At 44.9% G+C, this 24,912-nt stretch overlaps 1 protein-coding gene across 1 annotated transcript; it reads right to left on the minus strand.

Moving 5' to 3' along the window:
* Positions 1-2,517: 2,517 nt before the first annotated feature.
* Positions 2,518-24,869, minus strand: LOC311203727 (uncharacterized protein; the record flags this gene model as incomplete). The annotated part of the gene is made up of 14 exons (XM_084278485.1): positions 2,518-2,751; positions 4,812-5,054; positions 7,621-7,744; positions 9,040-9,167; positions 10,236-10,365; positions 13,282-13,410; positions 13,779-13,913; positions 14,349-14,359; positions 15,787-15,822; positions 16,349-16,451; positions 19,389-19,552; positions 21,858-21,978; positions 22,751-22,943; positions 24,655-24,869. The coding sequence occupies 14 exons, from the start codon at positions 24,867-24,869 to the stop codon at positions 2,591-2,593; spliced, it is 1,893 nt and encodes a 630-aa protein (XP_084134611.1). The 3' UTR covers positions 2,518-2,590.
* Between the last annotated feature and the right edge of the window lie 43 nt (positions 24,870-24,912).

Raw genomic sequence — 24,912 nt, forward strand, 5'->3', positions numbered from 1 at the left:
TGTTTTATTCTGTATTCCCTTCAATATGAACTCAGCTTTGCAGATTGTCTCAGCAGAAAGTATGAATGCACTGAAATCTTCTTTCCCCTAATCTGCATGCGCATCTCCAATTAAAATTTATGTGACTTCTCTGGGTACATCAAAATAAGGACAAACTTCATGTGTGACTGTGTTGTGATTAAAATCTTTGCTTAAAAGCCTTTAAGCGTTTTAAAAAGCCTTGAGGTTCATGGTGTTTCTCCATGACCACCATTAGTACGCCTACATTATGGAAAACCTTAGGTTTCTACTTACTACCTCATTTAAAGTCAGCTACACACTTTGTGCATCGTTTTGCACTTCAGTAAACTGGTACTAAGTTGCTCCCTTTTCAGTGTGACATTTCTCACTCTTGTAATGTGACTGTTTAGCAGCAAAGCTTCTCTTGCCGTCCCTGTCCCTGGTGAAGGCCTTTCTCTTAGTAGACAGTACTTGCTGAAATTACTTGTCAGCTTACTCGTTAAATTCCCACCACAATATAGTATCTCTGTTTGGATTTAAATTCTCTAAAGAGCATACTGGGATCTACAGAAAGGGCTAGATGACAAGCATGAAGATTAAGTTGGGGGGGTGGTCTCTCAAATTGACAGATGAGTGTCCTTCAGTGGAAGCCTGCTGGGGCACAGAGGGGACAGTGGGATTGCCAACGCCAGTCCCACGGGCTTTTGTCCTGTGGCTGTCATTTGACAAAACTATGTGAGCCCTGCAGGTAATCTGTTCAGAGTGTCTACCAGCGATCCTTCGCTGAAATAAATTCAGGGAGGACTCGTGCTTCCCGCTGTATGCCGTACGATGCAACTGCCTACCCCTTTTAACTGGGCACAGAGCAAATGTTGGGACACGCTGCTCCCAAGAAGCTGGAGAGCTAATGCCAGAAGAGGGTGGAGGAGCCTGCTGGGGCTCTGTTACAAGCATGTTTTCCGGCACCATCACCAGCAGCAGCAGCTAGAAACAGTCCTGCCACACCTGATGCAGGGTTCTAGAGGTAACTTGGCACTGACACAGAATGTCCGGTCTGGATCAACCATTTTATTTCCAGCTGAGATGTTTGGGGAACAATTCTGCTCCAATGCATCGCTACCTTGGCAGATTTCACAGTTCCCAACAGGCTGTTCTGGAGGGAGAGAAAGGAGCCTGTTGGAAAGGTGCTCTCCATGCAGAGCCAACAGAATAAGCTAAACTTTAAGGAGGGACTGGTTTGGACTTTCCTTCTGCTTCCTCGTTACTAGCCTTGACAACACCACCTTGATGTTTTTTCCCAATGAAGTAGGTTAAAGTGTTATGTATTAGGTAACCACCTCTGACAGACATGGGGACGACACGAATTCTGCCTTCAATCCTCTCCCTCTGCCCAGAGGTTCCTTCAGCCGGACAAAATAAAGGCCAGTTGGCCAAAATGCCAAAGAAACGCACACACGGTAGAATATTTTTGCAATTACAACTAGATGGCTAGAACACAGACACACAGCATAGAAATGGAGACAGGAGTTAATAAAGAATGGGGGGTACATGTGTCACATTATCAGCGATGCAAAAGACCAGCTTAAGCACGTGTTTCTTTACGTCAGCTATAAAAAAGAAAAGGTGCCTTTTTAGCAAGTATGCACAGAGATTGCTCAGTTATTTCTAAGAAAAAAAATACACAGAACACTTTACTATTTTTATCCTCTATTACAGACATTATTACTACCTGTTTATAAAATGTAAACCTTTCCTCGCAGTTAAGATTTACAGCAGTCATCACCTTTGTCCACTCCTTACATAATCAGTCCCTGGTGACAAAAATAAACTGATGTAGCACACACCTTTTCTGAAGTAATTACTGATATGTCATGGAGCATTAGTTGTGTAGTGGCAGAAGTAGTGGTCAGAACTGCAACGTATGGAGCTGAATGGCAGCAAAAGACTTGTTGAAGGCTGGTGCTGGGTCTGGAATACCAGGAGTTTCTCGAGGCATCCACCGTAGCATACTGAGGTACGCAATGCTTTTAACTCCCAAACTATGCAAGCAAGGTATGCCCACCACCAGTAATGGACAAGAAAAACCTGGTCATGGATTCCCCAAGCTTCCTTATCACCATCAGATCATGTCTTGAGATCAGAATGGAAGGTAAAATTTGGCCAAGCGCCTTTTCTTCTACAGAACTAGTGAATCAAATCACCTGTACAAAGTGGTATTTGGTAAACTGCACTGTCCTGGGAGGACACGAAGTCTATATTTAAAGTGTCTGAAATGGGATGTTATAAAAACTGATCTGCAAGCTAGTATTTTTAAGCCAGTATATTACAGTATAAATGTGCTGCATACCTGCGTCTATAAAATTAACTGCCATGAAAAAAGAACAACCAGGATCCCCAGAGTGTGGCATTTGTCCATCTGTCACTTGTAGACACAATACAAACCTCACATTGAGATTCTGTTTCAGGTACAGCAGCTGTCTGCTGGACAGATTTGGAACCAAATCTGATGGGAAGGAAACTAGAGGAAGGAGCACAGTCCTGCCACTTTGCCCCGGGAGAGTCCCACTGTGCTACACATCAGCTTTTGGGGTCATTCACTGCCGACCTCTTTCGGTGAGGATGTGGGGCTGTCTCGAACTGGTAGCAAGTCATAATGACATGGAATGTGGCTGTTTTTTGGCAGATCATACGGATCCTGGCTGAAACGTCCGGTGCTGCTGAGTGCTCCCTGGACAACACTCAACGTAGGTTCTGTGATAAAAGAGAGAAGATGCATTCAACACTAGAAGCAGCAAACAGAAACAAAGGCAGGGTTACACTTCAGTTTGCATTACAAAAGATCCTCTCTTCTCTGCTTCAGTATTCCTTGTCACAAGGCAGGTGTGGGAACAAAGAGGGATATTATGGTGCTTTGGCTTTACACTAAGTTACACCTGTGGGTTTGCAGCAGGGCCCTGCCACAAGTACATTTCCTGACAGAAGCAAGTGTGCTTTGTCTGTGCATAAACAAAACCAACCAAACAAACCCCCCCAACAATAAACACAAAATTAAAAAACCCACCCACCAAACAAATTTGGGGATTTTAATTAGTTTCATAACGAATTTTTAATTAGTTTTTATAAAAATCCTTAGAAATGTGGGGAGAACTGGTGGGTTTTGGAGGAATGTCTAACTGGGGACAGAAAAGGCAAATGGTATCCTATGACAGAAGACATAGACTTTATTCCAGCCTAGAGAGCATTGGGATAAGGAGGATTCTACCAGACCCCCAAGTTTTCTGGAACTACACCAGCCACAGTAGCGCAGGAACTCGATAGGGCCCCTGTCAGTGAAATACAGCCTCTGGGAGGGAAGATGCTGGTTTTCATGTCAAGAAGAGGAAAGATTCTTTCTATCCCTCCCATAAACTTACTCCAGCTGTGTTCAGTACTTAACTGCTGCTGTGGGTCTGCATGGCCAAACCAGCTCAAGGACCGATCCGCCGCTGACCAAGGCCGAGCCCATCAGCACCGGTCACAGCCCCTCTGTGGTCACATATTCAAGAGGAAAAAACCCACCAGTGGAAGCTTTTGCCACCAGAGGAGGGAGTGAGAAAATGGAAGAAACTTTGCAGACACCAAGGTCAGTGAAGAAGGGGAGGAGGAGGCGCTCCGGGCACCACAGGAGAGATTCCCCTGCAGCCTGTGAAGAGCATGGGGAACAGGTTGTCCCCTTGCCACCCACTGAAGATGATGGGGAGCAGAGATGCTTCCTGCAGCCCGTGGAGAGGCCCCCAGGCTGGAGCGGGGAGACACACGTTGAAGATGTAGTGACCTGTGTTGGAGCAAGCTCCTGGCAGGACCTGCAGCCTATGCAGAGACAGGCCCCAGGCCACAGCATGTTTTCTGGGGGGACTTGTGACTCTGTGGGGGACCAGGATGGAGCAGTGTGGGCCTGAGAGACTCAGAGACATTCTATGATTTTATGACTGTACTCCATAGCAGTGACCCACACTGGGACAGCTGGTGAAGAGATGGAGCCCCGTGGGAAAAGACTGATGTTGAAGAAGTTTGTGGAGGACCCCATGCTGGAGCAGGGGAAGAGTGTAAGGAATGCCCACCCCCCCCTTTCCCGCTAAGAAGGAAGATTACTTATGAGGAACTGATGGAAACCCCCATTCTGCCACCCCCCTGTGACACCTCATCGAGGAGGAAGGGAGAGAAATAATGAATAAAGTTGAGTCTTTGAAGAAGGGAGAGGCAGGGACAGGCCTTTTAGGATTTGGTTGCACTTCTCGTTATTCTACCCTGGTTTCTGTGCATGTGAGTGTGGTAAGATGGGTTTTTTCAATTCCCTGTTGAGTCTGTTCTGCCTGTGACGCTGATTGCGGAATGATCTCTCCCTGTCCTTATCTCCACTCCTAAGCCTCTCAAGAGGTATTTTCTCCCCCAGCTGAAAAGGGGAGTGAGAAGAGTGTCTTTGCTTGGAACCCAGCCTCCAGTCAAGGTGCAACCACCACAACAGCCTAAAATAGAGTGCGATCAAATGCTTAGCTTACGCTGTTGTTTAAAGACAGGCCTTCAAACCAGGGAAATTGAGCGCTCTCTCTAGGTTAGAGATCAGAGCTGAAGGTATTTAAAGCTCTGTCCTTGTGAACTCTACCACTTCCCTGGAAAAGACGTTGTGAGATGGGTGGAGCAGAAACCAGAACCTGAACGTATCGCTTTTTTAGCTGATTTTTTAATGTGTTTTGATTAACCTGGCTCAAAGGAAAAAGTCCTGTGCTCTTTGTTCTTAACCTTCAACATCGAGAAGTACATTTTGCACTTACCAACTTCATAAACGTTCCTATTGGCTGAAGCAGAGCCAGCGATCTCAGCATACGGGGAGTCCCCGCGTGCCGGGGACTTCATTTCCACATAGCCGCATTCTGAACTTCTGGGGACAAGAGCTGGTGGGTCTTTTATAGTAGCGTAGGGGTTCTCAGAACTACTTAACGAGCAATTACTTAAATTATATTCGGAGTTCTTCACTAGATCTGCAACAAGAAAAACACGTGTTTCTCTCAAGCATGCTAGTAGTATGGACATCGATGCTAAACAGGGTGTTGAGTTCTAACAAGTCGCTCCCCAACAAATATTTAAATGGAAACCAGTCATAGCACTTCCAAATGGTTAGACAGTCCTTAATGAATCCACTTCTACTGCTATTCTTGTTTATGGCCCTTGGTCTTGTCATCAGCAAATTCCTGTTGCAGTCTGAGAACTGTCAATTCTGGTTAGAATAGTAGCTGGCATTCAATACAGATAATCCCAGAGTGGTTGGGGTTGGAAGGGACCTCAAAGCACATCTAGTTCCAGCGCCCTGTCGTGGGCAGGGACACCCTCCACTAGACCAGGTTGCCCAAAGCCCCATCCAGCCTGGCCCTGAACAATGCCAGGGAGGGGGCAGCCACCGCTTCTCTGGGCAGCCTGTGACGGGGCCTCACCACCCCAACAGAGAAGAATTCCATCCTAACACCTGATCTAAATCTAACCTCTTTCAGGTTAAGGCCATTACATTTTGTCCTTTCACTATATGCCCTTGTAAACAGCCCCTCTCCAGATTTCTGGTAGCCCCCTCCCGGTTAGGTAGTGAAAGGCTGCTACAGAATCTCCCCAGAGCCTTCTCTTCCCCAGGTGGAACAAGCACAACTCTCTCAGCCTGTCTTTGTAGGAGAGGTGCTCCAGCCCTGCGGTGACCTTTGTAGCCCTCCCCTGGCCTCACTTCAGCAGCTCAGTGTCTTTTACTGGGGAGCTCAGAGCTGGACACTGCACTTCACGTGCTTTCACTTTCTGTGCCTTGGGCACTGTGGCTTGAGCACTTGCCAGAAAAGACTGAGGCAAAAAGTCATGAAGTACCTCAGCCTTCTCCAGATCCTGGGTAACTGCATCTCCTGTTTCCTTCTGGAGACAAGCCCAATTTTTCCTCTCACCCTCATTTTGTCACTGATGGAGCTATAGAAGCTTTTGATGTTGCCCTTGATGTCTCAGGGCAGATTTAGTTCTGTCAGCACTTTAGCTTTCTTAACCTGGTCCCTGGCTGTTGGAACAGTTTCTCGTTATTCCCCCTAGACTACCTGCCCATGCTTCTACGCTCTGTAGGCTTCCTTTCTCTGTCTGAGTTTGCCCAGGAGCTCCTTGTTCATCCAGGCAGGCCTCCTGGCACATTTGTTGGGCTGCATCTCTCCAGAGCTTGAAGGAGGCAGTCCTTGAATACTAACCATCTGTCTTGGGCCCCTGGTCCTTCCAGGGCTTCGTTCCATGGTACTCTACTGAGCAGGTCCCTGAAGAGGCCGAAGTATGTTCTGCTGCAGTCCAGGGTAGTGAGCTTGCTGTGCACCCTCCTTACTTCCCTGAGGATCTAGAACTCCAACATTTCATGGTCACTGCAACCAAGATTGCATCATGGTACTCTGTTACAAGCATTACAGCAGTCTAAAGGAACTTTCTCTAGACAGTCTCTCTCTAAACAAAATACACAGTTTCCAAGAACAAAATTAGGTTATTTGAGAAGACCTAAACCAACTAAATTTATTCCTACTCCATCTTTATTTACTAGGTCTCATGTCAGCTGTCCTGCTGTTTTTGCCAAGCCTGACACCCAGGTCACAAGCCTAGAGCTACCCAAGCAATCCCATTGCACCTTCTAGAAATCAGGCATAACATCAGCATTCCTCCAGTCTTCCAGAATCTCCCCATGCAGTGGGGTAGCCACAGCCGGGATCTCTCAGAAGTCCCAAGTGCTGGTACGTCTGCTCTAAGAAAATGTAAAGCTGAACTCTGAGCGTTAAACTGTTTTCTTAAAAACCCCGGGTCTCGGGCGGAGCTGTTGTTAGACCAAGGCTGGGGATGGGCAGGGAAAAATCCTGCTGCAGACTGCTTCTGATGCTGCACCTGATCCCCAGAACCTGACAGTAAGAAGGACTAGAAATGAAGGTAATTAAATCATCTAAAGAATAATGGCACTCAGAGTCCCTTCTAAGGCTTTCACTGGGCAGAGACATGAGGAGTGTGATCCAGCCTTTTTGGGATGCTTGAGATTGGGAAAGGATGAAGCGACAACAGGATACAGAAATTCTCACCCCTTCTCAGGAATTTTCTTTTGAGGGACAATGTGCTGTGTTTCAGCAGACAGGAGGCTTAGCTGGGAAGATGCTGCTACAATTTACATCTGCAGCAGCCCAGATGATGAGAAACTACTTCAAAAAGCATTGATTCTGTGTGGTGGGGATTAAAGAAAAGGATTCACCCAACCCCACACCTATTTAATCAAAGTAATTTTGCCAAAGCAGATCCTTATTTACAACACCCATTGATTTATGAAAGTAGTTAGTATGAAAATAGTTGTATGACAATATGATGAGATTTTTGCATATCATGTCTGCACTGGGCATCAGGTGGATTCACCGCTCCTCACAAGGAGTCACTTTTTTGTCTCCTTGAAGAAAGGTCGAACCCATAACCCTGAACCTCACGCACAGCCAGACCACCTTGGCATTACCCTGAGCGGAGAACCAGGAAAAATTCCCTGCTTCCCTCTCTATCCCAAACACAGTGAATCCCATTCACCCTCTCCTCCTCCTCCTTCTTCCTTCTTACCAAGCTCGTTGAGGTAGCCACCATGTTTCCAGTCTGCAGGCAATGTTCCCGCGTAGTCCATGACAGTTCCTCGTTTTCCAGGTTCCACGTTTTTAAGGTTCACAAACAGCTGATTGGTTTTGGCCTAATTCAAAGGAAGACAGATAACAGAAACTGAAACTGATGGGAAGTTATAGGATTTCCAGGTGCTAATCAGGGAAAGTGGTTTGGGTTTGCGTGGCCAGGTTTTGGTAGTGGTGGGAGGCCAGGAGTGGCTTCTGCAAGAAGCTCCTAGAAGCTTCCCCTACATCCAACAGAGTAAATACCCAACGGCTCAAGGATGGACCCACCGCTGGCCAGCGATGAGCCCATCAGCGATGGTGGCAGCACCTCTGTGATAGGATGTTTCAGAAGGAAAAAACCCCACAGATAGACACTTCTTGCTGCCAGAGAAGGGAGTGAGAAGATGAAGAAACTCTGCAGACACCAAGGCCAGGGAAGAAGGAGGGGGAGGAAGCGCTCCAGGCACCAGAGGGGAGATTCCCGAGCAGCCCATGGAGAAGACCATGGTGAAGCAGGCAGTCCTGCTGCAGCCCAGGAGGAAGATGCCGAGTAGAGATCCCAGCTGCAGCTCCATGCTGGAGCGGGTGGACACACCTGAAGGAGGCTGTGACCCCATGGGAAACCTGCATTAGAGCAAGCTCCTGGCAGGACCTGCAGCCCGTGGACAGAGGAGGCCATGCTACAGCAGGTTTCCCTGGGGCAGCCTGTGGCTCTGTGGGGAAGCAGGCTGGAGCAGTCTTCTCCTGGAGGTCTGAGCCCCACGGAAGCCACGCCGGGGCAGTTGGTGAAGAGCTGTAGCCCCCATGGTAAGGATTCATGTTGGAGAAGTTCATGGAGGATTGTCTGATGTGGGAAAGACCCCACACTGGAGCAGGGGAAGCATGTGAGGAGTCCTCTGCCCGAACAGGAAGGAGCAGCAAAGACAACGTGTGATTAACTGGCCACAATCCCCATTCTGCCCCCTCCTGTGCCGCTCGGGGGCAGGTGGCAGAGAATTTGTGAATGAAGTTGAGGCCAGGAAGAAGGGAGAGGTGAGGGGAGGTGTTTGAACATTTGGTTTTATACTTCATTATCCCAGTCTCTTTTGATTTGGTAAGAAATTAGATGCATTTTATTCCGCGTTGCGGCTGTTTTGCCAATGATGTTATCTGCAGAATGATCTCTCCCTGCTCTTATCTCAACTCATAAGGCTTTTGGTTATATCTTCTCTCCCCTGTCCAGCTGTGGAGGGGAGTTATAGAGCGGCTTTGCTGGGCACCTGGCCTCCAGCCAGGGTCAACCCACCACAAAAAGAAACCAAACGTGAAACATGATGGAACCAAATGAAATAAACTAGAAGCTAATTGACAGAGGAGCACTGAGATTTTGATGCTCTACCTTTGCCAGGGTCAGTCTGTCCATGTTGTTGACATGAGGTGGGGTAGCGCACTGAGTCAGAGTATGATAACTGGGGTTAGAGAAATAGTGACTGTTGGAATTTCCACTGGTACTGTGAGGGATGGCTTCTGAAAAGAAAAGAAAATCAACAACTATCAATAACATGGCATTTCTTTCTGAGGAGATGTTTTTTACAGCTCTGCACTCATTCCAAAACCTAATGGAGAGTTTCTGGAAAATATCTACCTAGGAAATTGCCATTCATTTGACGGATTTAGGGACACAGAGCAGGAACTGACAGGTCACTTGAAGCAAGAGCATGTTACTTGCTAACTTACTTCTCTCCTGAGGTTCCTTGCTCTCTTTTGCCTCTGCAGTCACTGTCCCAATTACAGAGAATTTTAACCACCAAGTTCATAGCAACACTCTCTAGTGCCTCAAGAGCACCCCCACCTTTGCTGACAGCTCTTTCTTGGCTCTGAAAACTCTTTCTGCCACCTTCTTCACCTGCTGCCTGCCTTAACAGCTGTGGGCAGAAGACAGCAGTGCCTGAAGTTTCACGTACCCGTTGAGTCACTCCCGGGTTTGCTCTTTGCCTTCACTTGTTTCAGACTCGAGCCTCTCTGCTCCCTGCCTCTCCAGGAGATCTTGCCACAGCTCCTGTGAAATCCTGACTGGCCACAGCTACAGGAGCCGCCTTGTGCAGTCCAGCTGTTGGCACGGAACTAAATTCTCAGTAGAAACTGTATTTTGCCCGTTTCCAATCCTGTTTTTAAGTAGCCACAGAGGAATAGAAAAGTCCATGCTTCCTCTGAACTGGGCTGAACTGTCTCTGACAGCTGAAAGGTAAGCACGTACATCTGCCATCACACCCCACTGGTCCCCTGTGCCAGTTCACCGGCACGGCTACCAGGGTGGTCTCTCTCCCCCGAGAAAGGCAACTGACAGCAGTGTCTCAGGCTGCCTCTTCCCACCGGTGGAAGCCCTCCCCTGCCTCTCCTTCCAGGAAGCCTCCCATGGCAGAACTGTAGACATCCTTTTCAAAACCACGTATGCTCCTGCTCACAGCAACGCTTGCTCATCCCAAAAGGTGAAATGGGCACTGTTAGGGGCATGTGAGAACCCTTCAGAGCTCAGCTAAAAAAGCGCAAAGTGAAGAGATGGAGAAAAACCCCCACCTTCAAAATGTCATTTACCTGGAATGGTGTAAGCTGCATTGATGGCCCTCAGAGCAGGGGTGTAGGTCACTGCAGGCATATTGTTGAATGATGTTTGAAACCGATGTGAAGACATTCCTGGCCTTAAGGAGAAACATTCATGTTCTTCCTAGAAAAAGGTGTTTTCATGGACTTGAGAAAGTAACAACATTTTCTAAGCAAAAGCACAAAGCAGGTCAAGCACTCGCTCCATCAGCAATTCTGCCTTTTTGGAGAGGACAGCGCTGTAAAGGCTGTCCTGTCCTGTTCCAGACTCCCCAGGGAAGTGGTCACAGCACCCAGCTTGACTGAGTTCAAGAAGCATCTGGACGATGCGCTCGGTCCCATGCTCTGACTTGGCTGGTCCTGTGTGGAGCCAGGAGTTGGACCCTATGATCCTTCTGGGTCCCTGCCAACTCAGAACATTCTAGGAAGGACTCTGTATTTCACACAACTACACTGATTGCTTTGCTCCAGTGAACTCTTACTGAGGCATGGAATACTTACAAAATCCACAGAATATACATCACTTAACAGGATGGACTATTTAAACCTACGAGCTTTATCAGACTAATTTAGTGAGTGATACAGAGATGGAATGTAATAGGCTAATCCAAATTTCCTATCAAACAATTAAGAGAATTTGATTGCATGGAGGCTTTACCTTGATCACATCTGGCCCCCTTCCAGCCTGGGCTGCAGTAACATGTTCCCATGATGTGGTCACATGTTGAGTTGTTCAGACAGTCACAAATCTGCCGGCATCCATACCCGTATGTACCCTGAGGGAATTCTGCACCAAGTGTGAGAGAAAAAAGGAACTCGAATCAGTCAGAGCTTCTTAACTGTATTGGGATTACAGATCTGCAGCACCACGGACGCTACCATTCGTTCCTAGCCCCAAGCTCTGTCTGTCCACGGCCAGCAGATGGCCAGCAGATGGCAATGTGTCACCAGTGGCAGACCCCTAGGACTTGGGCTACTCCATTCTGAGCAAATAGCCACAGGTTGGGTCTTTTCTAACTAAGGACTTCTTTTACTCTAGATATGCATATGATCAGGACTGTACCTTTATCAAGTGAACTCTTGCTGCTGTGGTTGCATTGATGAATATAGCATGTCTAAAAAACAAGTAATTATCTATAAAGCTGGAGATTTCTCACAACAAGTTCAACACGTCATGAGAAAGAATTTCACTGACTGCTTTGAAAATGTCACAGTGAATGAATCTGATACTATGTACTGCCATTAGAACGGTGAAGTGGGTCCAAAATGTTAATTACTGCTCAGAGACAGGCAAGGATAATTTTCTTCATGATAAAATATCTCTGAATGCAGAGGGTACTCTAAGAACAGCCCCTTTCTCCTGATTAGGGGTCACATCCTTTTTGTTTCTTTACCAAAAAGAGATGGGTAATTTTAAAATGCTTTTGTGGAAAGGTATTGCATGTGTGTTTCAAGGAGAGAAGAAACAGGTCAGATATAGAAGCCTTAGCTTTAATTCTGTGTAAGTTTAAAAAGACTGTTAACTGTTTGTTGCTGTGCACTGATTTGGTTGTCCAGAGACCTGTCTGAGAGCAATAAAAATTCCTGAATCCTTTAAACGCATAAGGACTCATCTATGTGTGGGCTGCATTTTTGCAAAGTGGTGGTTTTGCCCAAATTTCACTTCATTAAGAAATATACTACATTGTAGTGACAAAAAAAAAGGTACTAAGTTTGGTTTTTCTTGTTTTCGCTTCAGTTGTGCCTTTTGATTCTTTTTGTTATTGTTTTTGTTTGAAAATAGTGGTCAGCTATGAGGGAATGTAAACCCCATACAGATGAAAGGTTAAAAGTTTTAAGAAGGTTACTGGTTCCAGAAGAAATTAATGGAATCATTATCTTCCATGTGAACAAAAGGCCTGTACACAAAGCAAAGAAACTTGCTCTGTTACAGCCCATGAGCACAGTCTAAATAGATGCTTCCATTCATATTGCTGGCACCATTTTCTTGTCATTGATTTGTGAGTAAGTCTCTCCTCCTCCTAAATCCCTATTCTTCTACTCTCCAAAATACCTACTTATTTTACCATAAAACCAGACACCTTTCTTGCTACTGGCTTCCACAGGAATCGGCTCAAGATTTATCTTGCTATGATACTTAGTTGTGCACGCCAATCACTTCACAGAATTTAGACAGCAGAGGGTTTTTTTCCAAAGTCACCAGCTGCTACATTGCACTGGTACAGAGCTAGTTAACCTGGACTAGCCAAGCCATAAATGAGTTACCATAAGTGACGTGAAACCAATGTGGGATGGTATTCGGAAATGCACCTCCCTGGAAATCAGCACAGTCTCTTTGGAATGTTGACGTATCAGGCTCTGGTGTGGCTTCTTTTATTCACAGAAATGGGTTGACTGAAACTTTGGAATACAGTGTTTCGGACCGTGTGGATTTTGGTACTTCATGGAATTGGATCTATTTCTCGTGAGAATTCTGCCTCAGGTATTTCTCTCCTATTATCAGTATTTTCATAGACCTGACAAGGCATCTGGAGAATGCTGAATTATTTCATAAAAGAACTCCTATGAAACATAATGAAATTAGGGCCTAGCACTCTGAGTCAGTAACAAAGTCTTCACTGGGTTAGCATACCAAGGCAATACTCCCCAAGTGAGGTAGAATGACAGTAAAAAAAGGTATCTGCGTTGTGCTTTTATGTGGCAAGGTTCTGGTGGCGAAGGGGGGAAGCAGGGGTGGCTTCTGCAAGAAGTAGCCAGAAGCTCTCTGCAGATCCTCTACAACTCTTCTTGGGCAGTGAAAGACTGAAAATCGGTCTCTTCTCTCATATGCTCCATCCCACTTCTTAGAAAAGCCAGAGTGCAATTATGTTGCTGATAGTGCTGATAAACTGAAGAAGAAAACTTTAGGATTTCTTCCTCCTATACCACACAGTCCTCATTTCTGACTTGGACAGTGGGTCTTTTACTACAAACTAGATAATGTAAATAGCCAAACCCGGACTGATTGTTGTTAAAAGAAAGGGGAACGTTCCATACTTACGTTGAGAGCAGTCACTACCAATCCAGCCAGGGTAACACTGACAGGATTTATCAATAGGATTGCACATTCCTTTACTGGTGCACGTGCATATTCCAATGCAGTTCTTGCCAAATCTGCCACTGGGACATACTGAGAACAAAACATAATTAGAACTCCTTAGTAATCAGAATGGGATTACCTTTTCTTTATTTCAAGAGGAATCTTGATACTAGGATCAAGACAGGTACTGCTTAGTATAATGTTCAGTAAGGCATTAGAAATTCTGGGAAGCCCTTTATACATGCTCATTATACAAATAATACAAATAACAATACAGTGGGTTTCATACTGTAGGATCAAATGTTTAAGCAGTTTAAACCTGCTTAAGATTCCTAATTTATACGCTGCAAGCACTACAACAGCAACTGCTGTTGGTTTTATGGCTTCCAAGCGACGGAAGGAAAATTGCTGAAGTGCCTGGTCTCTCTGTCCCAGACAGTCTTTACTACAACTTGTACCTTCGTTACAGAGGGCTCCTGTAAACCCAGGTAAGCAGTCACGTAAGCCAGTAATATGGTGGCAGGGACCACTGCTGTGTACACACTGGGGGCATGTCTGGCTGCAGCGGTGTCCATAAAACCCAGGGGAACAGACTGGAATCAGAAAGAACAAACCGTCATTCCTTCCTACACTTTCTATACAGCCGTGAACTACTCTTCAGAGCACTTCCTGACTCTGAATTAGCGCTGCTTTCTAAACACACAAGGCTTGCAATGGCGTCCTCATTATTCGTGCAGTTCAAGGCTTTACACTCACAAATGGAGATTTGCTCCTCTTCCTCTAGGGTTTGCTATATCCCAGCTCTTAATGACTTAACTGACATTCTGTTACTTGTCAGGCCATGCTGACTTGGGTTGCATGTGAAATGCATCTCTAGTTTTTATGTTATACACATTTGACTACACATAGTATGTCCTCTCCAACACAAACAACTCCTAAGGCATATTTGAAGAAAAGTCATTTAAAAAGATCGACTGGACAGTTTTATCTGTAGAGGAGTATGGTCATCTTAGACCTTGACTTCTTACCTGTTTCCTAACTTGGAAAACAAATAGCCATTACTTCACTGAGAAAAACTTACCAATGTTTTCCAGTGATCCTTTAAGTACTCATGACATGATACAGCCAGCTACACATCACCTAACTTTTAGAGAGCCTGAGACCAGAAATAGGAATTCACTTAATTCTTACGCGAAAGGCACAAGTTTCTTTTAAAAAAGGAGGAAAAAAAAAAAAGGGGAGGCTAGGGGGACAGACAGGGAGAGGCTGTTCCATAAAATCTCCTCCTTTGCTGCTCTAATCCCTTCTGGTATTTTTTTCCTGATAAATTAGAATATTAGGTAGCTAAGCTACTCTAACATACTTTGTTGCACTTAGTTCCTTCTTCTATTGTGACAAACCCTTTGCCTGCTACTCTACTCATTATGCATATACATATGTTCCACACCACCTTTCTTAATCCTACCTTCTAATGCTATCTCTGCAATGTAACTTTATAGAGCAGCTATTTGAGACCCTGTTATGAAAGTACTGCTCAGGAGTATTGCTCTGACGTGTGAAGTGTCGGAGGAGGATATTTCCAGACACGGAGCAGAAAGCAAACTATGCTCTTTATGTCATACAGTGTGTCCAGACATCACCAACGTGTTGAAACTAGTCCGTTACACGCTGTTGTGATGACATCATCCCGGGACAGATACTCCATCTTTTCTAGAATCAAGCACAAAGTCTCTTTCTAGCAAAATCTTTTTCCTTTCCAAAGATGAAGATTTCACTGAAGCCAAAAGCAGTGTCTCCTTTCCAATACCTGAGGTCACGCAGTCAAGGTCTGTGCTACGCCTGAAGTCGTCATCTCCACCCAGGATAGTTCTATCACACCGGCCAGCTCATTTTTAGAACCTGTTACAAAAAGATGCTACACTTTTACTACGGACTTTCAAATCATAGAATCTACCTACTTTAACCTGGCTTCATTCATTACCATACTTTCTGTCTCTGGCGATTTGTCCGCCCTAGTGTCTCACAAACTACTCATCGATGGCACAATGACAATACTACTATTTTCTCATAATTCTCTCATAATTCTCTCAAATTATTTCATTATTTTTGCAGCCTTGCCATTTCCCAGCGGTATCTGAGTGACTGAGGGGAGGTCACACTGCAGCTTTTGGGGCCTCACTCTCTTTCTGTGAGGACTCCTGTGGAGAGAGTACACAGAGGCTACTGACCCTTGAATACAAACAGGAAAGCTGAAGCTTGCAACGCTACAGTATCACACGGAGACACAAAACTCCAGAACCCTCTGAGAGGGGCAAAACTTAGAGCGTCAACTCCATCTTATGGAAGCTGGAAGAGTTTTCCCAACACTTACATAGACATTTAGGTGAGAACTCAAATCCCTTCCTGGAGATAAAAGGTTTGTGATAGCATGCCTTTCTGCAGAGTTTCATCATGTTTTCAAATTACCTTGCTCTTCATAGACAACAGCGTCAAACACAAATTCTAATGGATAACCAAATACAAATACTTCCTAATACCACAAGGAAAATGCCAGAGAAACCTTGCAGAAAAGTGCAACAATTTTCATGCAGAACAAAATATGTGCAGAGACACTTGAGTTCTCAAGTTTGAAAAACCTAAGTAGAAGCACAGCTTCTGCACAACAGATCCTCTTTTTGGCTGCCAGAGCCAAGCTTTCTGGGTTCCTGCACGCAAGGCTTTACGTACCAGAGCTGCCAGCACAGCCCTGCATATTTACAGCTCTTCACCACTTCCTGAGGAATGGTTCTGTGAAGGCACGCAAGGTTTCAGATTGACCCGTCTACTCTCCTACTCCCAGTTTGCCTGTGGATCCCACACTCAACAACATTTCCATACCTGTGAATCACAGATGGAACAAAACAGCCACAGAACTGGCCCCTGTCTCCTTCCAGCCCCACACAGTCCTCCTGTGCACACCAAGTGAAAGGCAAGACCAAGCCCCGCCATAGTGGAAACTCCCATTGTCCTTCAAGAGTCTCTTTTGTACCTGACCATCCCGGCAGACAGCGACAGGAACCCTTGGTGGGATGACAACTGTCTGCATGGCTGCAGTCACAGCGTTCAGCGCAATCCATACCGTACGTGCCATCCTGTGGAAACCAAACAAACAACCCAGAGATGACGACAGCTGGGAGTTAGAAGAGAACAAGTTCTGGTCAGTCCTGCCTCAAAAAACAACCACGCATCTCTCCTGAATCCATAAGCTGCGTTCTTAAGATAAAGCACTTTGGGCTTCTGCAGCAGTTTTTGTGTCCTGCATTTTCCTTCCTTCAGTTAAGAGGGGAAAATAAAGAATTACATTCTCTGGAAAAATCCCAGAGGAGGGACTTGGAGACGGTGATCCAGAACACAGCAACCTACACTATCAGAGGCTGCAACGAAGCCTTCTTGGACTGTCCCTCTAATTTCCCTAACAGCTGAGGTCCTACTCCAGGACCTGGGAATCTCTTGATAAGAAAGCAGTTCAGACTCCTTTCTGCCTCAGCTCCTGAGTTGTTGACATACTGGACAAAAAAAAGATACCACAGAATACCACAATTTCTACAACAAAGTAGTAAAACGTAAAATGTATCTTCAGGGTAAAGCTCATTGCCTAAGCAATTCAAACTCTATCCCTTTGATTAAAAGTCCTTCTCTCTGCACTACGGCATGTGCTGGTAAAAGAGAATTTCTCTGGCCAGGAGACAGGGCACAAAACATTTCTTCTGGCTACGCAACGTTTTTTGAACCATCAAGAGAAATTACAGTTGTAGGTTAAACACCCTTCTTGCTGTGCTGAGCTGTGCCACAAAAGCAGAGCTGATTTTCATGGAACTACATCTGAACATCTGAATTTGCCTTTTCTTCTTCCACAGAAGGTGGCACATACATCTGGGGGCAGTTCCATACAAAATCAATCTGACAAACTGAAAAGAGCAAAAATCTTCACAATTGCATTTGTAAAACAAGGGAAAGTACAGCTGTGAACTGATCTTACACGAGAAGTGTCAAAACCAAATTAGCAACATGGAAAAACCCCACTAGAATTAAGGTGATACTTATGGGGCTGCCCACAGCAAAGGCCAAAAATGAAAGAAAATCCACGTCATGTTTTAAAATCAGCTAAAAAAGAGGGTTTCGTTTCTAAATTAAATGAATTGAATTTACCAGTCACTAAAAGCCAGAATAAACCCCACAGGAAAGCTCCTCTGCTGGTTTTGGTGTTCGTGCCTACAATTCTACTAGGTTCCACAGCATTTACCTACTCAATCCCAGCACTTTCGAGTCTGAAGTAGAACAAAATCTAAGAGCACTCAAGTGCTAGGAGCCCTTTGCTCATGGCAACAGTACATTTTTATACAGAGAAAAAGAAAAGATTAGGCATTTCCTTTGCATATAATCAGATTTGCAAAGAAAGGAAATCCTCAAGTACCTAATTGAAAAGTGGTATGTTTAGTCTGCTATTTATTTAGACTTAAGTAACGATCTGGGCAGTGATAGGAATTTTCTGAAGTTACTGAAAGAAATTGAAATACGTTGATTTAAATAAACTCCTCAAACAAGAACAAAACCAAGATAACTCTGGACTCAACTGAATTAGTTTCCCATTCATTCTCCTACTCTGGAATTCGGAGGCAGAATATGCATTGGAATATGTACATGCTTACAGACTTCACTTGACACAGGCAGAGAGAGACAGCAAGACAAGGAGCATGGGCATGCTAAATTATCTGATGGAGAAATGCTTTTAAGCACTATTGTGGCTCTATTTGCAACAGTGAAGCAAATGCTATGAGACACTACCCATCTGTTTTAGTAAGTCCGTTTTGGAAGAGCTATTGGAGCTTGGGAGATCGCATCGTCCTCCAGATCAGACACTAAGTGATAAACAAAGCTGCCCTAGGACAAAGAAACATTAGTCTTCTGACGGAGACGTACTGTTGAAAACGCTGCATGAACGTGCACAGATGGAACTCTAATCCACTTTGCAGAACGTCTTAGAATTTGTCTGTCACTCTACTCACTCCGTCAACGTAAACTGTAGCTCACCTGGAAACTAAAAACAACCACCAAAACCCCAAACAAAAAAAAGCTGAGTATTCTGAGAGAAGTTCAACAGAACAAATTTTCATGCAAAACAAAGTCGTGGCTCCCAGTTTAACACTGTAGTTCAGCTATTCCTACCACATTACTGCTCAGTAGAGCTCCTCCAACCTGAGAGAAGCTTAAAGGTGAATTTCCCAGAAAACCAAACTCTATCACTGGAAAAGATGGACTCTGGAAAACCCAGTTTTTCAGAGAAAGAGTTCATGTTTTGACTACAAAATGTAATAAAAAACAGTTACGGAATAAAACACATCAGGTTTGACTTTTACCATTTTAAAACCTTTGAAATTAGATATTTTGATTGCTCTCCCCAAGCACAAATTGCAAGGTGCAGCAGACCTGATGCAGCAGACCTGATGCAGCAATGTCATGTCAGTGCAATGATTTCTAACTTTGCAGTTCTCAATGTCAGGGTGACGGCGTCAGAGCCCCAAGAGGAAGGCAAAGACCTGTCTGTCACTGCAATCTTCGGAGTGCCTTCTCACAGCTGACTAAGAATGAAGGCAACTTCTCCGTTCATATTGTACCAGAGATAGAAGATAATGTAATCAAAACTAGGTTGTTTGATGCTAAGTATCTATTTCTGGTACATTCTTTCCTCTCATAGTTTTTTCTGCTTTAACAGAAGCACTCTGGAGAGCATTTGATGCCAACAGGGAAAAATCTGGGTCTGTGCTTTTCAACAAATTCTAAAGGAGCTGGAGAAAAGTCTGAGGCTCGACGTCAAAGCATGAAAGCAGGAAGAGTTTTTCATCTGTGCATCTTAACTGTGTGTTTTGTGTACTTCAGTGTGTTGCACTGCAGAGTTCTTCCCAAAGATTTGTTGTCACGTGTCCCCAATCTTCAACCCAGTTGTGTATGGGCTACCAGGAGTAGTCCTCCTTGGAGACTTATCCCCCCGACAAAATTCAGTGCAAAATCTGGTGAAATTATGAAACTACCTGACAAAGGAGTTCGAATTTTTCTCCTCTCCAGCCTGGGGCACAGGTACAGGTTCCATCCAGAGCATTGCAAGCCCCTCCGTTAAGGCACTGGCAAGTTAAGTTACAGCCAAGCTCCCAGGTACCTCTGGGACAATTTGTTGAGCAATCTACACCATGCCAACCTGCCAAAAAGAAGAATTTCCAGGGACAAATTAATCCAAGATTTCCCCCATTCCTCTCTGCGGACGTGTTTCACTCTGCCTATCAGGCAGCATCTTTCAGAGATGTGCAATGCCAGGGTACCACTAGCTACAAGCTAGTAGCAGCAGTTTCAGACGAGGACTCGTCCACGTTGGAACAAGGGTGGTGAAGGGCACCTCCTGACATCTCTGCACAGCACACATTTGCAGATGGGTGCCACCGTGCAATAGCAATGCAGGGCAGATCGGCAAGGAAAACACAGACACCTTGAAATTTCACTGCCAAGCACCAGAGGATACTGAAGGTTTAAGGCATGGGCCAAAAAAGCAAGGACTATATTCCCTACATTCAAGCTGCTGCTGTCGTCATTCTTCCGCCAGTACTGAACAGATGGAGTTCTGCAATACAGTTTAGAAACTAAAATCCTAGACACAAAACAGAAGGAAACATAGCAGCAGTGCCTAAGTTGCATTTCTCCAAGGATACATGGAAGACCTTCTAGATTATTGCTGTACTTCTCTCCAGATGCAAAAAAGACTGTAATGGGAAATGGTTCTAAAATGCACCCTACACTGCTGATTATGCTGGGTAGCAATGATTTGCAGACTGCACGCTGGAGGCAGAGAAATGGAAATAGATTTTTAAAAATGTGACCATCTGATACAATAGAAACGGCAGGAGACAGTCCGACGTGACCATCAGCAGTGACACAAGCCAAGGTTCTAATTTTGTACCTTGTTTACAGCAAGCCAAGGGAAAAGTAATTCTGCACTGAGCCTAATCAATAGACTGTGCAAAACACATGGATTGAAACGAAGCCGCCTCGTGCCCTGGATTGAGAACTTCACATTTAGGGGTCATTTCAGGCAAAAATGTTACACCATATGAGCTAGAAAACTGAGACACTTTCTCCCATGTCTCTTTCCAGGATTTATACATCTCCTTCTGTTACAAGACAAGCAGCTGAATGCAGATGAATTGCACCGTTTGCCGACCTTTTGCACTGTACTATGACTAAAACTGCACAATGCACAAGAAGACAGGATTTTGCCTGGCTCAAGGATAGTTTTTCTCTCACAACCTAGCCTCTCAGCAGTAGCTGCTTTGCGATGGTTACAGAATTGTCTCAGCTGCACTGTCTCCGGGAAGAGCAGAAGATAGAAACTCCACATTTCCTACACGTCTGATTTAACAGTATCAGCCCCTGACAAATTTAGTGGCTGTTTTCCGGTGTAACTAACACTTCTCTCCCACTCTCAAGCGTTGTGCATTTTTAGACAGGGTGTTCTACCACGCAGGCTTGGCATGGAATTTGCTTGGGAGCATTCAACAGTCTCCCCTCTCAGCAAACCCCCATCACCGCTGAAGGACGCTGGACTACAAACCCTTCCTTACAGCAGAAGTGACAAAGAGAAAGGTGTATTGGAAGAGTGGATCTTTAAGGGAGGTGAGTAGCATAGTTTTGGGTTGAACGTCGACACCACGTGAAAAGATTTCTATGAAACCAGTGCTGGAGGATGTCTGAGATATCTTTGTTCCAGCCAAAGGCATGTGCTACCAGGAGATGAAGAGGTGGGCAGGCACGTGCAGTTTCTGAGGGGGTACAATGACCATCAGAATTACTGCTGAGAGGTGAGAGCCATGCAGGGACGTCAAGGAGCATCAGTCTAGTCACACGAATACTGGGAGACCTAGAAAGTTTCTCACAGAAGCAGGGAACAGTAGCGGGCAAAGGCTTGGAAGAGGCTTAGGCAAGGTTTTCTCAGAGAGCTGGTGAGGAAAAGAGCATTCAAATAGAATAAATTGCCAGTAGATACTAACATCAGTGCTAAAATGGCAGGAAGAAATCGGTGCCTCTGTGTGGCTGAGAGGGGCAAGGGTTGCAGCCAGAGGTCATGCACACCCAGGCTGAGGGAAACCTGCCTATGCATTTCGACTAGGCAGGCTGCTGTCAGACACATGGCAGGCATGCCTGTGGTAATCCCAGCAGATGACAGCACTGCCACCAAGAGAGAAGTGGTGGCACACCTCAGGGTAAACACCAGTAATTCAGTAAACTGCAGCCTCCAGCCCACTGAGAACACAAACATGAGGCATGTGCACTCTTCTCTGGGCAGATGGTTTCCTAGTTTTCACCTCCCAGAGCAGCAGAAGCATAAATCAGCTGGTGATATGGCCTTCAGGGTGCTCTGCTTTTTATTAAGTTTCTTTCTCCTTCTGTACTTCCAAAACTCAAATTCATTTTATGATTAGGGAAAAAGGAAATTAATCTGAAGGGATGCTTACCTGCTTTGCAGGCACAAGAACCATCTACTGGTGAACAGATGGCTTCGTTTTTGCAGTTGCATACAGATGAACAGTTTATTCCATACGTCCCCAGAAGACAGGCAGTACCACAAGCAGCACCCTGAATGACACAAAAACAGAGTCTAAAAACTATTCAGACAATAGAACCAGTACATTCTGTAGACTGACTCAGGTGCTACAAAAGCCAGAGAACATGCCTGTTCCAGGCTGTCACTAAGGTATCTGAAATTTCATGGCGAGGGACTCCTTCATGCTCTTTAAGTCCACAGTAAGCATTACTTTCCTGTTAGTTGTTGGGAGAGCTCAGGTCACACAGCAAACACCACTTGGTTAGACCAAATCTCAGTAAGACAGCAGGTTCATGGAACGTGGATGTCTACAGTATTTTTAGGAATTAATTTGACTGAAGTTTTCACAGTTGTTGTTCCTACAACAGTCACCCTGTAAATATCCAAAGCACAGGTAACCGCAAATGCATGTAAAAGCTGCAGAATAATCCATCCTGAACCGCAAAAACAAGTGTCTTGCTCTAGATTTTCTCTGAATGGAACTTCAGGAGCTTCTGCAGCAAGATAATGATTGAAACCATCATTCCTCCCTTTATTTACACCTCACAAGCACATCCTCCTACTTATCACTGTCTTACAAAGTCACTATCTTTTCTTTCCTGAAATGCCTTCACTTCAGTGCTGAGAACCAATCCCAGATTTGCCTCAGAATCTTATAAAATGCCCAGTATTATTTATGTACCTAAATACCGTTACCTTTCTTTTCCTGTGGTGGAGAAAGGACACTCGGGCACCATGAAGAACTTGGCACTCAACTAAAGCCAATGGAGTTGAAAATGTACTGCGAAAGAGAGACTTATTTACCTCAAATCCGGGGGCACAGGTGCATTTTCCAGTCACACTATTGCAGTCAGCACCATTTTGGCAGCTGCGGATCTGCTGACATGACTCGCCATAGAATCCTGGAGAACACGTCTCGTTGCAGTAGAGCCCCGACCAGCCAGGCTTGCAGGAGCATTCCCCAGACAGCTGCCAGGTGACAGCTGCCAGGTGACAGCTGCCAGGAGGGGATGGAAGGATAAGTAATTCAGGACTAAATGTGACAATCTACAACTGAACAGTTCTTGAGATCTAAATTAGAACGTATTTATAAAATTAATAGTACTGGCATTTTAAGACAGACATCACTGTCCTGTTTGGAGTGGTTTTTTCGATACATCAGAGGGGGACACAACACACATGAGAAAGCACTGGGTATAAAGCAGAGTCATTGAATATTCTTGGCCCCCCAGTGAGTGTTACTAAGGCATACTGACTCATATACTGATTCACACCAAACTTAGGACTCTATAATTTGTAATTAGATGTAAGAAGCTGCAAAACTTTTGAAGGTTTTTCATGGGTTCTCATGCAGTTAAGCCTAATTGGCAGTAAGATTTATACATTAAGAAAGGGAAGGAAAGAGATGTGGAGAGATACTGCCTATTCAGTAGCACCCTATGCAATTTAACATTCCCATGAAAAGATTTTGACCATGTACACACGAGTCTGTGAGAAACATGCAAACTTGCAAGATGTCCTAAGTTTGGCTTTAAATATACACCCTGACTACATTAACTGAATTCACACCACAAAATTCAACCCTATATATATATATATATACCCCTCAGAGAAAGCAAGAGACAAAAGAAACGCCAGCAGAATGTGTCCTGAAAAAACCCTAATCCCAGCCTAACTATACCAAATTAGTTGGTGATGCAGAATGACCTCCAACAGTCTTATTTACAAATGTGAAGCAGGGATGGAAGATCACCAGAAAGAGCTTAAAAGACAAAAGAAAAAACCCTTCTAGAAAAGTACATAGCTACAGTGTGCTCTTTTTACACCAGGTGTCATGTGAATAAAGACATGACAAAACCAGCCTGAAATGCTACAATTCCTACAAACCCCCCAAACTGTGATGGGAAGGGGCAGGGACGTATGGATCTGCTCACATCAGGTCACAGCGCTGTTGCTGTACCCCACTGAAGAAACGGGGTTTATGTGGCCTTAGTCTCAGCCAGCCAGTGCTCACTCTCCATTTTCTCTTGACTGTTGAGTACAAAGGGAAAAATGGATAGTTTCACCTGGTCACAGAGAACAGAGGGCTGGGTTCAATACACACTCTAGCATATCTACCAAAAGAGGCAATGGACAAGAACCATTTCTGAAAAAACTCTTTGCATAAGAGGCTTGTTACCTGCTGCTGCTCTCTGGATCCCTGGAAAATAATAGAACCTCCCAGGTATACCTATATCTAACCCTTCATGAAGCATAGAGGCTGACAAGCACGAGGATGGGCTTGCCCTTCATGCCCTGGAGCTGCCATCAACTGACCACATCTATTGATTTCAGTTATTTCGCACTTACAGCACACCAGAACGTGCAAGGGATGTATGATCTATCCTGCCTACACACAGTGAGCAATGTAATGATCTACCCACCTGGTAAATAGAGACAAAGGTCCCACTTTGTCATAATATTTATTTGGCGGGTAAGCAACCAAATAAATACAGCAATGAATATTAAGATCACATATAGCTGCAAGCACTGTCATTGGGAAGCTCTTTTGGGCTGAGAGTTTCCTGATCCAGTTAGGGAATACCAGATTCTCTCACAAGTCCTTCGCTGCTTCAGATTGCATGAAAGTACTAGAAAAATCAGGAAATCTTTCTTTTCAGATTTCTATCTTCTCTACAGAAGAACAGGTTCAAGGGTGTAAAGCCTACCTCCAGGTAGTGGGCCTGTGCCAGGGACATCTTTTATCACACTTGAGACCATAAATTCCTTCAGGACAAAGCCTTGTTTCACACTGCTCTCCAGTGTATCCTGCTTCACAGAGACAGGCACCACCAATATGGTAGCATTTCCCACCATTCATACACTTGCAGGGCTCAGCACACTGCACCCCGCAAGTCCCCACTGGACACTCCTCTTGGCACATATGAGAAAAACAAACAAAGAAAAAAGTGGGTTAGTTCCCATCA

Source organism: Gallinula chloropus, assembly GCF_964237585.1.
Source record: "Gallinula chloropus genome assembly, chromosome: Z".
Classification (NCBI taxonomy): Eukaryota; Metazoa; Chordata; class Aves; order Gruiformes; family Rallidae; genus Gallinula; species Gallinula chloropus.